We start from the raw sequence: 17,786 nt of genomic DNA, 5'->3' as shown, positions 1-17,786 counted from the left end.
TCAAACAAACTATCAAAATTAACTCCATGCTTTTGATAACACTATACATAATCAAAAAGAAATGCAGTATGGAAATCTAGCACTACACAGGGCATGTGATTTATTGCTTGATTTTAGAAGAGGGGAAAGTAAGTGAACAAACTAAAACTTACCCATTGTGAATGTATGCTCGGCAGCTTTTGCTGTTGTTAATTTTGATAGTAAGTAAGAAGAAGATAAAGAAGAAAGATGCCATTCCAAAAGAGACCCTATATACCGCAGAGTATCCCACTAGCTTCTCACACGTTTCACCTGCTTTAATACCTTTGCAGATGTGCTCATAAAAAGGAATCTGAAAAACACACACAATGAGAAACAATTAAACAAAACACAAGATTTACCATAATTAAGCAGATTGCACTTATATAGTTTACATGTACACAGCTGACTTAAAAATAGCTAATTGGATGTATTTCACACTTACAAGTTAAGGTTCAGGGTCACTGAAACATTAGTCTGGACTGAGGGGTAACCTACATACAACAGGTGAGGTGATACATAGATTATAAAGGATTGGAAGTCTGGAGCCACAACTGACAACTCCTGTCAAATGCCTACAATCCCCTTCTCCCCATCACTTTTAAAGGAAGATTGGCACCATAACTCTGCTTTAAAAATAAATTGGCAGAAAGGTAGGAAAATTCCATCCCTTTCCCCACTTGTTAAATATTTGCCTTTGAGGCCTTGCCCTAACTGTGTGTGGTTGGTTGTTTTCTCTCTCTCATTCTGGCCTCAGAGGCTCACCACGCTAACGTGGAACGGAATACTCTGAAAATGTCTCCTGAAAAAACAGGTTTTTGTGACTTATCCATCTATGTTCAGTGTCTCTGTATGCAGACTAGACCTCACCCCACCCCCACCCCACAGCTAGAGCAGACCCCAAAGAGAAGGATTTAATAATCGGCGAAACACCATTAATTTAAAGGAAACTAAAGTCTCTCTCTATCCTCAGAGTCCCCAACCTGAACCAATGAGACTTATAGAGCAATACACCATCAGATGAGATGGGGATCATTAATTCACCTTTCTTACATGAACAGAGGCTGACGCACAGTGTTTTGCTCTGGCAAATGTTCTCTTCAAAGATTTAGAGGAGCAAGATGGAAAAGATAAATTCAGCAGCTGCTCAGCCTCAGATGATCTCAAGAAAGAGAAATGAGTCTGGGAAGCATACCAAGGTTGTAGACAAATACCCTACATAAAGAAACTGTGCAGCGCCAAGAAAGGAAGAATGCTGGTCTCTGCTTGTCCCAGACGACAACTTGAAAAGCAAAACTGAAAGGGTGAGAGAGCAAATGGATAGAAGACTGGATGATTAGATTCAAGCCAGACTGTAAGTCTTGAAAGATTTTCACCTCCAAACACTTTCAGAACATGGCTAGTATGCCATGCAAGACATGATTACTTGCGCAAGCAGAACTTTAGTAAACAAAAATGAATGACAGGAGCGTACAAGTGAGGGGTCGGTGAACTTGCTTTCTTTGGAGAGTCACAGCAGTCAAGCCACATGCCAAATCAACTAAATATGTCCAAAGCCTGGATTTTTTTTTTTTTTTTTTTTTTTTTTTTAACTAGTTCTGCAACAGAAAGTTAATGTATCATAGGACTATGGCAATGCAGAATTGAGGACAAGGAGTTTTTGAGGTGTATTAGAAACAAAAATAATCTTAATAGTAAACTTTGCAGATGATACAAAACTACTCAAGACAGTAAAGACCCAGGCAGACTGGGAAAAGCTACAAAAGGATCTCACAAAACTGGGTGACTGGGCAACAAAATGGCAGATGAAATTTACTGTTGATAAATGCAGAGTAATGCACATTGTATAGTTAGGATTATGTTTGCCATATACAATGATGGGGTCTAAATTAGCTGTCACCACTCAAGAAAGATCTTGGAGTCATTGTGGATAGTTCTCTGAAATCATACACCCAATGTGCAGCGGCAGTCAAAAAACCAAACAGAAATGTTGGGAATCATCAAGAAAGGGATAGATAAGACGACAGAAAACATCATATTGCCTCTATATAAATCCATGGTACGCCCACGCCTTGAATACTGCGTGTAGATGTGGTCGCCCCATCGCAAAAAAGATCTGGTGGAATTGGAAAGGTTCAGAAAAGGGCAACAAAAATGATTAGGGGTATAGAACGGCTTCTGTATGAGGAGAGATTAATAAGACTGGGACTTTTCAGCTTAGAAAAGAGGCAACTAAGGCCTGGTCTACACTAGGCGTTTATGTCGAAGTTAGCGCCGTTACATCGAATTAACCCTGCACCCGTCCACACCGCAAAGGTATTTAGTTCGACATAGAGGTCTCTTTAATTCGACTTCTGTACTCCTCCCCGACGAGGGGAGTAGCGCTAAATTCGACATGGCCATGTCGAATTAGGCTAGGTGTGGATGGAAATCGACGCTAATAGCTCCAGGAGCTATCCCACAGTGCACCACTCTGTTGACGCTCTGGACAGCAGTAAGAGCTCGGATGTTCTGAACTGCCACACAGGAAAAGCCCCGGGAAAATTTGAATTTGAATTCCTTTTCCTGTCTGGCCAGTTTGAATCTCATTTCCTGTCTGGACATCGTGGCGAGCTCAGCAGCACTGGCAACGATGCAGAGCTCTCCAGCACTGATGGCAGTGCAATCTCAGAACAGAAAGAGGGCCCCAGCATGGACTGATCGGGAAGTCTTGGATCTCATCGCTGTGTGGGGCGATGAGTCCGTGCTTTCCGAGCTGCGATCCAAAAGACGGAATGCAAAGATCTATGAGAAGATCTCTAAAGACATGGCAGAGAGAGGATACAGCCGGGATGTAACGCAGTGCCGCGTGAAAATCAAGGAGCTGAGGCAAGGATACCAGAAGACCAAAGAGGCAAACGGACGCTCCGGATCCCATCCCCAGACATCCCGTTTCTACGAGGCACTGCATTCCATCCTCGGTGCGGCCGCCACCACTACCCCACCACTGACTGTGGACTCTGAGGATGGGATAGTGTCCACGGCCGGATCCTCGCACATGTTACCGGACGGGGAAGATGAGGAAGGAGATGAGGAGGACGAGGCAGTCGACAGCGCTCACAACGCTGATTTCCCCGACAGCCAGGATCTCTTCATCACCCTTACAGAGATCCCCTACCAACCCTCCCCAGCCGTTACCCCGGACACAGAATCTGGTGAAGGATCATCCAGTAAGTGTTGTAAACATCTAAACATTTATTTGTAACAGAACATGATTATTAACAATGTAAAAAATGGGTTTCTCATGATTAGTTTGATTAACTTAACGGTTCAGTCATGGGCAGTGCAACTATTTGAAAAAAATCTAGCAATGTCCGGTTTTGCATGATTGTCCTGCCCAAGCCGCTCTACTGTTTAGTCCCTGCTACTGCAGCTACAGTAAGATGCGGTCTATATGTCCGGGGATGGAGCAGAAATCCTCCTGGGACATCTCAAGGAAGCTCTCCTGCAGGTAATTTGAAATCCGCTGCATTAGGTTCTTGGGGAGAGCGGCCTTATTGGGTCCTCCGTAGTAGGACACGTTGCCGCGCCACGAGACTAGCAAGTACTCCGGAATCATTGCTTGGCACAGCATGGCGGCATACGGCCCTGGTCTTTGAAGGCTTTCCCGGAGCATTCTCTGTCTGTCGCTCTCAGAGATCCTCATGAGGGTGATGTCGCTCATGATGACCTGCTTTGAATGAGGTAGGGGAATGTTAGTGTTGGGACTGCTTTACCGTTCCTTTACAGAACTGTAACCGCTGGTTTGCAGCCACGCGGTGGAGGCGGGAGAGGGTCAGCCGAAAGGGATCGTTCCCGGGGACAGCCGCGAGGGTGTGGGACAGGAGCAGACTTCCTGCTTGCCGGATTGCTGGCAGCAGGGACCGACATTGATTTCAATGTGAAATGAGGCCATTGCTAATATTAAAGTTTTAAGCTGCCACGAATCTACGGCTTACCATGTCTGCGTGCAAGAGCAATTCCGTTGTCCTGACAGGGTTCTCAAAAGTGCTCTGCAAAACCCCAGACACTGAATGCGAAGGCCGAGAATTCGACCTTGTGCTGAGTGCGCATGTGATAGGTGCTGTGCATGGTCCTGTTCACAGAGAAAGACTATGTTCTTTGTTCACAACTACATTTATCTTTCTGAGGAATTCACTCCCTTTTTCCCATTCCCACAGCCCCATCTGCGACTGTCTCACAACCTAGCCTGTCATCACACTCCCAGAGGCTAGGGAGGATTAGGCATAAGAAGAAGAGGACACGGGAGGACATGTTCTCAGAGCTTATAGCCTGCTCCCGAGCCCAGGCAGCACAGCAGACCCAGTGGCGGGAGAACTTGTCCCAAATGCACCAAGCCAACATGGATCGGGAGGAGAGGTGGCGTCAGGAAGACCAGCAGGCGACTCAAACCCTGCTTGGACTACTGAGGGAGCAAACGGACACGCTCCGGCGCCTTGTGGATGTTCTGCAGGAACGGAGGCAGGAGGACAGAGCCCCGCTGCAGTCCATCTCTAACCGCCCTCCCCCGCCACCAAGTCCCATACTCCCTTCACCCAAAGTGCACAGAAGGAGAGGCGGCAGAGTCCCTGCTAACTCTCACTCCACCCCTGCAGAGAGTTCGAGCAGGAGAAGGCTCTCATTCCCCAAAGTTTGACAAGTTCTTTCCTTCCCGCCTGACACAAGCCCCCGTCCAAGTTTCACTTCCCAGTCCCATGTGTAGTTGATAATAAAAAATATGTTTCTGTTAACTACTGTTTCCATCATGTTCTTTTGGAGGGGGGGGGAAAGGGGGTTGGTAATTGGACAGGACAGTCACCTTTGGCAGGGTACATAGTCGGGGGCAGGCACAGCAGCAGGGCACATACATAGTGCAGTGATGCAGTGACTACTTACCCTGGTTAGTCTGGGAGGTTCTTTTCATGTTATGTGGTGGGGGGTGGGTTGCTCTGTGACTTTGTGTCAGGGGAGGGCAGTTAGAGATCTTAAGCGGCGGTCCTTAGGCAGGATCACAGAGCCACACAGCAGGGGATCTGTAACCGTCCCCCCCCTGCCACAAACTCACATAGACCCCCCATACACACAGTCCGTATCAGGAGGGGTGACAGGCTCCGTTGAAAGAACCATCCCACCGCAGCGGAGCCTGTCAGTCCTTGAGTTTAGAAGCTGCATTCGCGCGACTACACTACACCCGCTCCGCACCACAGTCTGCGTCCCAGTTTTAAAAAATTCCCGCGAAAACAGTATTAAAGAAAACGGTGTGCTTTAACAAAGTAGAACTATTTTTATTTTGAAACGTGTGTTGGAAGTGGGGTGAAGGCTTCTCTGTACACAAAATTAGAAAGTCACAGGTTACCCTGCTCACTCAGGAACTTTGCTTTCAAAGCCTCCCGGATGCACAGCGCTTCCCGCTGGTCTCTTCTAATCGCCCGGCTGTCTGGCTGTGAGTAATCAGCAGCCAGGCTAATTTCCTCAACCTCCCACCCCGCCATAAAGGTCTCCCCCTTGCTCTCACAGAGATTGTGGAGCACACAGCAAGCTGCTATAACAATGGGGATATTGGTTTCGCTGAGATCACAGCGAGTCAGCAAGCTTCTCCATCTCCCCTTGAGACGTCCAAAAGCACACTCCACCACCATTCTGCACTTGCTCAGCCGGTAGTTGAAGAGTTCTTTTTCAGTGTCCAGGGCACCTGTATAGGGCTTCATGAGCCAGGGCATTAGCGGGTAGGCTGGGTCCCCGAGGATCACTATAGGCATCTCCACATCCCCAACAGTTATTTTGTGGTCCGGGAAGTAAATACCTTGCTGCAGCCGTCTAAACAGACCAGAGTTCCTGAAAACACGAGCGTCATGAACCTTGCCCGGCCATCCGACATGGATGTTGGTAAAACGTCCCCTGTGGTCCACCAGTGCTTGCAGCACCATGGAAAAGTAGCCCTTTCTGTTAATGTACTGGCTGGCCTGGTGGTCCGGTGCCAGGATAGGGATGTGAGTTCCATCTATGGCCCCACCGCAGTTTGGGAATCCCATCGCTGCGAAGCCATCTATGATCGCCTCCAAGTTTCCCAGGGTCACTACCTTTGGCAGCAGTACATCAACGATTGCCTTGGCTACTTGCATCACAACAACCCCCACGGTAGATTTGCCCACCCCAAACTGGCTCGCGACTGACCGGTAGCTGTCAGGCGTTGCAAGCTTCCAGAGGGCTATGGCCACTCGCTTCTGGACAGTCAGGGCTGCTCGCATCCGGGTGTCATTGCGCTTCAGGGCAGGGGACAGCAACTCACAAAGTTCAAGGAAAGTTCCCTTCTGCATGCGGAAGTTTCGCAGCCACTGTGATTCATCCCAGACCTGCAGCACTATGCGGTCCCACCACTCAGTGCTTGTTTCCCGTGCCCAGAATCGCCGTTTCACAGCATCAACATGACCCATTGCCACCGTGATGTCCTCGGCGCTGGGTCCCCTGCTTTCTGAGAGGTCTGTGCTACTCTCAGACTTCAGGCCATCACCGCGTTGACGTAGCCTCCTCGCCTGACTTTTCTGCATCTGCCTCAGGGCAACCTGTATGATAAGCTGCGAGGCGTTGAGAGCGGCCACAACTGCAGCGATGGTTGCAGCGGGCTCCATGCTCACAGTGCTGTGGCGTCCGCGCTGTCAATGACTGGAAAAGTGCGCGAAATGATTTCCCGCCGGCGCTTTCAGGGAGGGAGGGAGGGCGGGAGTGATGGACGGATGACGACAGTTACCCAAAAGCACCCTGGCCCCTTTTTTTTTTTTACCCAGAAGGCATTTGCGGCTCCACCCAGAATTCCAATGGGCGGCGGGGACTCCGGGAACTGTGGGATAGCTGCCCTCAGTGCACCGCTTCCAATGTCGACGCTTTCCCCGTTAGTGTGGACTCACAAAGTCGAATTACTGTCCTTAGTGTGGACACACACGTTCGACTTTGCAATATCGATTCCAAATATTCGATTTAAGTAAAATCGAACTACTCTCGTAGTGTAGACAAGGCCTAAGAGGGGATATGACAGAGGTCTATAAAATCATGAGTGGTATAGAGAAAGTAAATAAGGAAGCGTTATTTACTCCTTCTCATAATACAAGAACAAGGGGCCACCAAATTAAATTAATAGGTAGCAGGTTTAAAACAAAGTATTTTTTCACGCAACACACTGTCAACCTCTAGAACTCCTTGCCAGAGGGTGTTGTAAAGGCCAATACTATAAACAGGGTTCAAAAGGGAGCTAGATAAGATTCATGGAAGATATCCATTGATGGATGTATTAGTCAGGGTGGCAGGAATGGGGTCCCTAGCCTCTGTTTGCCAGAAGCTGGGATTGGGGGACAGGGCATGGATCACTTGATGATAACCCTGTCTGTTCATTCCCTTTGGGGCACCTGCCATTGGCCACTGTCAGAGGATAGGATACTGGGCTTGATAGACCTTCGTTCTGACCCAGTATGGCCGTTCTTATGGTCCATTACTAGACAGATATGGTAGAATCATCAACAGTAATGCAGAAAAGGCAAAAGTGTTCAATAAATATTTCTGTTCTGTATTTGGGAAAAAGCAGAATAATATAATCATATCATATGATGAAATACATTCCATTCCAACGCAAGAGGATGTTAAAGAGCAGCTACTAAAATCAGACATTTTAAAAATCAGCAAGTCCAGATAATTTTCATCTGAGAGTTTTTAAAGAGCTGGCCAAGGAGCTCCATTGAAAATTAATGTTACTTTTCAATAAGTCTTGGAACATTGGGGAAGTTACAGAGGACTGGAAGAAAGCTAAATTTGTGAGAGTATCTCAAAAGGGTAAATGCGATGACCTGGGTAACTACAGGCCAATCAGCTGGACATCAATTTCAGGCATAATGATGCAAAAGCTGATACAGACTCAAAGAATTAAAGGAGAGCAATATGCAGTAACACCTCAGTTAACGTTGTAGTTATGTTCCCGAAAAATATGACTCTAAGCGAAACGATGTTAAGCGAAACCAATTTCCCCATAAGAATTAATGTAAATGAGGGGGTTAGGTTCCAGGGAAATATTTTTCGCCAGACAAAAGACTATTTTTATATATAGACACACACTATAAGTTTTAAACAAACAATTTAATACTGGTACACAGTGATGATTGTGAAGCTTGGTTGAGGTGGAGGAGTCAGAGGGTGGGATATTTCCCTTACTGCTAAATGATGAACTAGCAATTGGCTCAGCCCTCAAGGGTTAACTCTCTCACTCTGCAAGGCAGCAGGAATGGAGAGAGATATGTACATTTCCCCTTTAAGTACACTGCCTTGTTAATTAGATCAGCTTGCTGAGGCCACAGCTGCTGCAAGCTCCCTCCGTCCTGAGCCCTGGTGTGCCCCCTTGCTCCATGGAAAATGCGGTAAGCGGGGTGCAGGAGCAGGGGGAGGGGGACACCCTGACATTAGCTCCCCTCTTCCTTCCCTCCCCATCCCCCCCACAGCAAGCAGGAGTCTCGGGGAGCAGCTCCAAGGCAGAGGACAGGAGCAGCAGATGGCAGTGGGGGGGGGGGGCGGGGAGGGGGAGAAGGGACAGCTGCAATTGCTAGCCTGCTGGGCAGCTGCTGCACAGGGAACTTAGGGGAGTGGGGAGCTGATGGGGGTGGGGGGGAGGGCTGCCGGTCCACCCTGGTTCCAAGCCCCCACCAGCTAGCTGCAATGGGCTGCTCTTCCTGCAAGCAGTAGACAAAGCAGGCGTCTACCAAATGACATTAGAAGGGAGCATTACACAACTTTAAACGAGCACATTCCCTAATTGATCAGCAACGTAACAAAACAATATTAACCGGGATGACTAAGTGAGGAGTTACTGTAATTAATACTTAACGAGAGTTTATAAAAAGTAGATCTTGTCAAACTAACTTTTTGTTTAAAATTAGATTATAAGGTTTGGTCAATAAAGGTAGTATTGTTGATGTAATAGACTTCTCTGGGGCATTTGACTTGGTACCGTAGAACATTTTGATTAAAAAAACAGAATGATACCAAAACCATCAACATAGCACACATTAAATGGATTAAAAACTGGCTAACTGAAAAGTCTCAAAATGCAATTGTAAATGGGGAATCATTACTGAGCAGCTGTGTTTCTAGCGGGGTCCCACAGGTATCAGTTCTTGGCCCTACGCTATTTAACGTTTTTATCAATGTCCTGGAAGAAAACATAAAACCATCACTGACAGTCTGCAATTACACAAAAATTGGGGGAGCAATAAATAACGAAGAGGACAGGCCACTGAAACAGAGCTGATCTGGATTGCTTGGTATGCTGGGCACAAGCAAACAATGTGCTCTTTAATATGGCCAAATGTAAAGTCATTAGGGTTACCATATGTCCGGCTTTTCCCGGACATGTCCGGCTTTTGGGGGCTCAAATCCCCGTCCGGGGGGAAATCCCCAAAAGCCCGGGGGGTCCGCGGGGCCGGGAGGTCCGTGGAGTCCGCTGGGCCGCGAGCCGGGGGGGTCCGCGGGGTCCGCTGGGCCGGGAGGTCCGCAGGGCCGCGAGCCGGGGGGGGTCCGCTGGGCCGCGCCTCCTCCCCCCACACCGCCCCTTACCTGCTTCAGGCTTCCCGCGACTCAAATGTTCGCGGGAAGCAGGGGAGGGGGCGGAGACTTTGGGAGGGGGTGGAGGCGTGGGCGGGGCGGGGCCCCTGGGAGTGTCCTCCATTTGGAGGCACAAAATATGGTAACCCTAAAAGTCATACACTCAAGAACCAAGAAAGTAGGCTCCTCTTACAGGATGGAGGACTATCCCGAGAAGTAGTAATTCTGCAAAGGACTTGGGAGTCATGATGACAGAAGCCCCCTTGGGAACTGCCAACTGATGTGCTAAGATTACTTCTGCCCCTGCTTTCCCTGCCAGCTCAGGACTCTAGCACTCTGTCTTGTTGAACCAGACATGTCAGTCTGCTCCAACACAGACCTAGGGTCTGAACCACATCCCCTAACAGCTGTAGGCTTAAACTGAAAGCAGCTTACAGAAGTGTTCCTGTCTTTAACACTCAGATGCCCAACTCCCAGTGGGGGTCCAAACCCCAAATAAATCTGTTTTACCCCATATAACGCTTATACAGGGTAAACTCAAATTGTTCGCCCTCTACAACATTGATAGAGAGGTATGCACAGCTGTTTGCCTCCCCCCGGTATAATCCATACTCTGGGTTAATTAATAAGTGAAAAGTGATTATTAAATACAGAAAGTAGGATTTAAGTGGATCCAAGTAACAGCAAACAGAAAGTGAATTACCAATAAAATAAAAACACGCAAATCTAAGCCTAATACAGTAATAAAACTGAATACAGATGAAACATCTCTGAGGGTGAGATTTTAACAAGTTTCTTTCACAGACTGGATGCCTTCCTAGTCTGGGCACAATCCTTTCCCCTGGTACAACCCTTGTTCCAGCTCAGGTGGTAGCTAGGGGATTTCTCATGATGGCTCCCCTTTCGTTCTGTTCCACCCACTTATATATCTTTTGCATAAGGCGGGAATCCTTTGTCCCACTCTGTGTTCCCACTCCTCCTTCTAAATGGAAAAGCACCAGGTTAAAGATGGATTCCAGTTCAGGTGACATGATCACATGTCACTGTAAGATTTCATTACCCACTTGTAAGTCTTCCTGTATGTGTGTGTGCTGACAAGTAAAACACAGCCATCTACAGTCAATTGCCCTGGTTAATGGGAGCCATCAAGATTCCAAGCCACCACTAAATGGCCCACACTTTGCATAATTACAATAGGCCCTCAGAGTTATTTCATATTTCTAGTTTCAGATACAAGAATGATATATTCATACAAACAGGATGAACTATAATCTACATTCAGTAGATTATAAACTTTGTAATGATACCTTACAAGAGAACTTTTGCATGAAGCATATTTTAGTTACATTATATTCACACTCATCAGCATACTTTCATAAAATCATATAGAGTGCAACGTCACAGGAGTCATGGTGGACATCAATCATCATGTACTCCTGTGTGATACTATAGCCAAAAGGACTAATGGCATCTTTGGATATATAAACAGGGGAATCATGAGTAGGAGTAAAGAGATTATTTTACCGCTGTATTTGCGCTGGTGTGACCGCTAGCAGAATACACCTCTACCCCGATATAACACTGTCCTCGGGAGCCAAAAAAAATCTCTTACCGTGTTATAGGTGAAACCGCATTATATTGAACTTGCTTTGATCCACCGGAGTGTGCAGCCCCGCCCCCCTGGAGCGCTGCTTTACCGCGTTATATCTGAATTCGTGTTATATTGGGTTGCGTTATATTGGGGTAGAGGTGTACTATGTCCCGTTCTAGTGTCTACAACTCAAGAAGGATGTTCAAAGAAAAGCCATGAGAATAATCAAAGAACTGGAAAATAAGCCTTATAGTGATAGACTCAAGGAGCTCAACCTATTTAGCTTAATGAAGAGAAGGTTAAAGGATGACATGATCACTCCATAAGTACCTAAATTTGAAATAGAGAGCTTTTCAATCTAGCAAACAAAGGAATAACAAGAAGATGCAATGGTAGGAAGATGAAGTTACACAAATTCAGATTGTAATTAAGGGGCAAATTTTTAACAGTGAGGTTAATTAGCCACTGGAACAACTTCGTAAGGATTATGGGGAATTTGCTAACATTGGAGATTTTTAAAATCAAGACTGAACTAAGGAATGTCTTCTAGAAAAACATCCAAACAGAATTATTCAGGGAAGAGTCTATGGCCTGTGTTAGACAGGAGATCGGACTACATGATCACAGTTGTCACTTCTGGCTTTATACTCTATGAAAGCCATTCTCATCTGGATGAGTGTGGAACACTTTGTAACTCATTATTTCAGAGAGGAATAACTCTTAATGTAGTACTTGGAAGTAGCGGAAACTGACTGAAAGGTGTTGAGGGAGATTTCTGGCAGGAGTAGACAAGCAGCAGCAGGCAGGTCTACGGGGGAGGCACTTAGCCCTCACCCTATTGCCAGGTGGGGTGGGGTCTTGGGGGAAGGGGTGGAGTGGGGCAGGGGCGTGGCGGAGCAGGGCAGGCTGGGGATGGGTCACTCGCTGCTGCCAGTGCCAGGCCCCCCTCGCTAACCTCCCAGGCCACCCTGGACCCCACATCCCCCTGAAACACAGGGGGCCCCCCAAAGCATGGGGCCCGGGGCAGTTGCCCTGGTCTATCCTATGGGCAGGACGGCTCTGAAAATATAAGCCCAAACATTGGTAGAGCCGGACCCACGTTCCTGAATATTGGTGGAGCATGGGCACCACAGGCCCATATAATTTGTTGCCTATGTCTTCAAGTCCTTAAGACTTCTCAGACACGATGCCCACAGAACACTACCAGCTAGACAAGTGATGAACTGAGATCGCTTTTACTGCCACTATGGTTTTTACTGCGAGCTTGTACAGTGCCCAGAACAATGGAGCCCCGATTGGTGTCTATACATGCTACTGCGATACAAACGCTAATAAAATAGGCAATGCTGAGATTTGTTTCCCTAGACAGAATGCAAAGTAGTGAGAGTTCCCCAGCGTGCATGGGGTAGACAAACATTCTTATTAAAATGAAAGTTTTAAAACTATATTTGAACATTTTTCCCGAAAACATCAGATAATTTAGTTTCTCAAATGTAAGTTTGCACTCTCACTTGTAGCTGTCCCCTCCCAAGATAAGCGTCTTAGATATCATTGAGTTAACAGATAAGCTGCTAAGGCAGATGATATAGAACCGCTTCAGACTTGGCAAATTTACAGCAAATGTAGAAGCTAGGTTGGCACAACATTCAAATGGCATCATCAAATCAGTAAAATTTCAAAGGTGAGTTAGAAAGGGTAATATTCGCTCCACATGAAAGGGGATGTTCACTATATTAACAGGAGTATTTGATCTCTAAATTGATAGAGCAGGCACAAAGATATACAGACCAATAAAATACTGGACTAGGTTTTAAAATTCATGAGCAAAGACTCTCTATTTTTAACAGATGGTCAGCCTATACAAATATTGGAGAATTATAGTTTGCTTATGGCCTGGCTTCCAAGGTTGCTGAGCACTCAGAAATCCCATTGAAACCACCTCTAAATATCAGCCCATAATTAATGTCTCAGTTTCCCCAATCTGGATAGAGAATTTGAAGGTATACCCTGCTGAGGCTGGGCTGAATTAACATCCCAGAACGTGATTACTAAATTAGTGATCAGATAAAGAAAGTCTAGTTTCAGACACTTCATTTTTCATTCAAAGCCATCAAATACTCTTAATTTAAAGAGCAGTTATCTTTCCACTTCACACTAACAACTCTTTGTGCCATTTCTTCCTACTTCTGAGGCTTCAAGGCAAAACAGGCAGAGAAATTGGCATTACTGAAAATCATATTGTTGAGGGCTGCTTAGAGACCCTGAAACAGTTTACTGTTTTGATTAGAATACTTGTTTTGTTGGAAACACAAATTGTATTAAAGCCATACTAATGAAAGAAATGGATTTAATGAATTTTTGGCATAAACATGTAAATTGTCTTCAAAAATTTCAATTTCTTGGATTATATTTAACTTCACTCCATTCAAGCGTCCCACAAATAAACTCTGGCATACTAAAGTGTCTTAAAAAAGCCAGAGGCCAAGGAGGAACAATATGCCTGTATTAGTCAGCCATACAGACTACAGGCAAGCAGAACAGAATCAATCTAGTATTTTAAATAGCTGATTAAACTGGGAAGCAGCTTTAACCATGTGTTCCATGGCACACTCTCTTTGGGAAAAGAGTGCAGTGAAACAGCCAATGCAACACTGGCTGAAGACCCCTTCTGAACTTCTAAGGCCACCTTACTCACAGAGAGGCAGGCTTGATGCTTATTCCCTGAAGAAAGTAATTAGGTTCCAGTCCTATGTTACTAAATTATTGAAAATTCAATCCACTCCCTATTTAAGTAGCAGAATCAGATTTTTGTTCTGTAACAAACAAAGTTTAGCTCTCATGCATTAATATGTTGTGCTGTCAGGAGCTATGGCAATTTGAGGAATCTATGTACAACTTACGAATTCTGGTTGATTTTATGAACTTGCTGCATCACTGAATGCCACCGGCCATGTCTATGCTACAGGAACTATAGCAGCAAAGCTACAGTGGTGTAGCTAAGCCAGCACAACCCACTAGCATAGACACAACCCACAGCGACAGAAAGGTTTTGTCACTGTAGGAACACCACTTCCTTCAGTAACATTAGCTAAGTTGACAGATTTGTCTGTCCTAAGACCTAGCTGTATCTACATTTGGGCTTAGGTCAACATAGCTACATCACTCAGGGTGTGGATATTTCACACTCCTGAGTGACATAGCTATGTTGACATACATTTTACACCAGGTCTCAGCGTATGTGGATTTCACCTTGTGCTGTCAGAGCTGATTCAGGTATCTCCCAACCCATTCAAACTGGAACTCCTTGGGATAACGTGTTGGAGAAAACAGATTCTCCTAGCTTTAGCAAATTTCTCTGCAAGGGGGCAACAATATGTTTATTTTGCATATCACCTTGTTATAGTGATCATTCATTTGAAAAACACTTACTATAATTAGTCATATTACATATACAGAAAACTAAAATAATCAGATTCCAAAATAAATGGAAAATAAAATAACCAAATATTTAAAATATTTTAAATAAAGGATTCAATTTAATTACTTTATCAATGGTTTGTTGATTTCAAAATAATTAAGTTTAGATTCCACATTTCTTTTCATAATGAAATGAAAAACTAAACTTAAATATGTGCTTTGTTATATTGCCATGTGGCTCTTTTTGCTGTTTTTGTAACTTCTTTTGATGGCTCAAACTTGAAACATGGCTCAGGATTTACCAGCCCCACTTGGATAAGAGGACAGCGTCCGGTCTAGTCTGAATGTTCAAAAGGATAAGACACCAAAGACTGAACACACTCTCTTCTCCTGTATTTGAGTGGGGTAAAATTCAGACAAGCCTGGCAACCTTGGTTAATGGGAACTTTAGAAGACCACATTTAAAAAAGAAGTCTTGCCTGTTATCAGGACAATCAAGGGCCATGAATTTGTCCTGTGTGGTTTAAATTTTGAACTGTATTTTGCAGACCCTGCAAACTTTCAATCAAATCCTGCCCTTTAGGCTCAGGGGACTTCCCAGCCCTTCTTGGGCCTGGACAAGGAGGAAGGGAAAATATCCTATCCAGCTTCTCTCTCCTTGGCACAGGAGGTCCACAGCAACTCTTGTTGGTAACTCTGCTTGTTACAACTGGGGTTTCAAACAGGCTCGCCTGCAGCTGGCGCCTTTTCACCTTACTCCCTCTTTTTTCCCTGGACTGGAAGAGCTCAGCTGGCAGCAACCTTCCAACTGCTGGTATCTGGCTCTGTTCTGAGTGAAGAGGCAGTATATGGACAGCCCTCTTTCCAAGAGCTGGTTCTGGTTGGATAGGAGAGGGGGAATCTTGCCCCAACCTCGCTACAAGATTGCAAGTCTTTAGAGGATTGGAAGGAGAGGTTTTCTCCAAATGCAGATTATTCCTGGTGACCGCTTCCTTTATCTGCCTTTGTCTACATTGAAACCTCCCAAAAATCTTAAAAGGCCATGTCACGTGACCAAGGGTGGGCACAACTACCTTACACACAACTACCCTTGAGTGACCAAACCATACCGCCACAAGAACTTTTGCCAAGTTTATGTGCCTCAGCTATCACGTGTCCCTGAAGTAGTAAACTGTAAACCAGAGTATCCACAAGGCTGTAGCTCTGGAAAAGGGAACCAGCACTTGTTACACCTAGTTACAGTGCCCAGGCAGATAGCGGAGATCTGACAGTCTCTCAAAGGGGTACTAGACGGAAGAGCTGCACCTCAAGAGTGTGCCCAGAAATACAAAGTCAGAGGCAGTGCTAGGGCTCTGCTCTGACCCAGGAAGCTTAAAAGCACACAGGCCCAGCATATAGGCCCAAAAAGCAGCCTGCAAAGTGTCCAGCAGGGAAGCTTGACCAGGGCTATGACAGAAGCTTGTTGCAGCTTGTGGTAGCTATCCCACTGTGCAACTGGCCGCAGGGTGCTTCGGAAGGGTTTGCAATGCCTCATGGGGCAGGCACAGCATCACATGTTGCATGTTTCCCAATCCCATTGTTCCATGGACATCCTACCACATTGCCAGCTGCTTTTCAACTGAAGTGATTGGGGGTGGGGGGGGGCGGCGCTCTGTGCACAGCCCCCCCCCCCCCCCCCCCACAGGGCCGGCTCCAGGCACCAGCCTGGCAAGCAGGTGCTTGAGGCGGCCAATGGAGAGGGGCGGCATGTCCGGCTCTTCGGCGTCGGGTCCCCCTCTCCCTCTTGGAGGGAAGGACCTGCCGCTGAATTGCCGCCAAAGACTGAAGCAGCAGCAGTAGAGCAGATCATGATCACGGCGTTTTTCCCCCCTTTTTGCTGCTTGGGGCGGCAAAAACCCTGGAGCCAGCCCTGCTCCCACACACATGCCTCTATGTTCAATAGCACCAGCATTCCACATTAATGGTTTGCTTGTCCAGGAGCAGATCAGCACAACAAACAAGAGCTGTCAGAAATGGTGTTTTGAAAGGAGAGGGGCGCATGTCTCCAGGACAGCAGAGTCCAAAATAATGAGCAGAGTGGTCATTTGAGGCAGTATGGAACACCTTCAGAGGCCAATTACAGTGCAGAAAGCAAAATCAAGCGTCTCTACTGGCAAAAGAGCACTGGAGCCTCTGTGCAAATAGCATTACGACTCTTGTCGAGGTTTTTTTTTTTTTTTTTGGCGCAACTGAGGAGTTTGTGCACAAAGTGGTTTGGCAGTATGTATACGTCTGCAGTTTGAGCACAAAAAGCTGCTTTACTGCACAGAAACTTGCCAGTGTAAACAAGCCCTAAAACTTCAAGGATTATTCTTCCCTTTTTAAATTTTCTCTGCTGCTAAACCCACTACCGCACTTAGATACAACTTTAAACAGTACCCGCAAGAGGCTCATAATAGGAACGTTTAAGGGAATAGAGAGAGCGTCTCCTCAAAAACTGGAATCTGTTCTGTTTCCTCTTACAATATTCATTTTCTCAATCTGACAAATAGCAAAGGGCAAAACATGTGTGTGAAGACCAGAGTGAGGAAATCATGGTGAGACTCCTCCCACCCTTGAGAAGAGAATGTCCACCAAGTGTTAGCTGACTTTTAGGGTTACCATTCGTCCAGATTTACCCGGACATGTCCTCCTTTTTGTGCTAAAAATAGTGTCCGGGGGAATTTGTAAAGCACTAAAAATGTCCGGGATTTCCCCCCTCCCCCGGCAGAGCAGAGCGAGCGGCTGGGAGGGCTGCAGGAAAGTCCCGGGCTGGACTCCGGAGCAGCTGTAGAGGAGCTCCGCCCTGCATTCTGAGCAAGTGTATCACACAAAGTGCAGCCCTCCCCTTTTGCAACTGGGAGCAGTTTCTGCCATGCAGCGTAGCAAAACGGGAGCGAGAGCACTTTGTGCTGATACAAGGGCAGCTCTCCCCTGCAGCCCGGTCCGGCAGCACTGTGCAGGGCCAGGGACCGGTTTTGTTGTGCTGGGGAGCGCAGCCACGTGTCCGGCTCGCACAGAGCCCAACACCCTGTTCTGAGCAGCAGGGTAAGGGGGCCAGGGGGCAGGAGAAGGAGCAGGGAGGTTCTGGAGGGGGCACTCAAAAAACGGGGGGGGGGGGGGTTTTTGGGGGGGGGGGGAGAAA

General features: G+C 46.5%; 1 protein-coding gene across 1 annotated transcript in view; it reads right to left on the bottom strand.

The window, feature by feature from the left end:
• Positions 1 to 17,786, bottom strand: part of SERINC5 (serine incorporator 5) — a 78,429-nt gene that overhangs the window by 22,813 nt on the left and 37,830 nt on the right. Inside the window, exon 3 of the mRNA XM_034773412.1 lies at positions 153 to 331. Coding sequence (XP_034629303.1) covers positions 153 to 331 — 179 coding nt within the window. The remainder of the gene's footprint in view (positions 1 to 152; positions 332 to 17,786) is intronic.

Source organism: Trachemys scripta, chromosome 6, assembly GCF_013100865.1.
Source record: "Trachemys scripta elegans isolate TJP31775 chromosome 6, CAS_Tse_1.0, whole genome shotgun sequence".
NCBI lineage: Eukaryota > Metazoa > Chordata > Testudines > Emydidae > Trachemys > Trachemys scripta.
The sequence above is the reverse complement of the archived record's forward strand: the minus strand, read 5'-3'. Positions and strand labels throughout refer to the sequence as shown.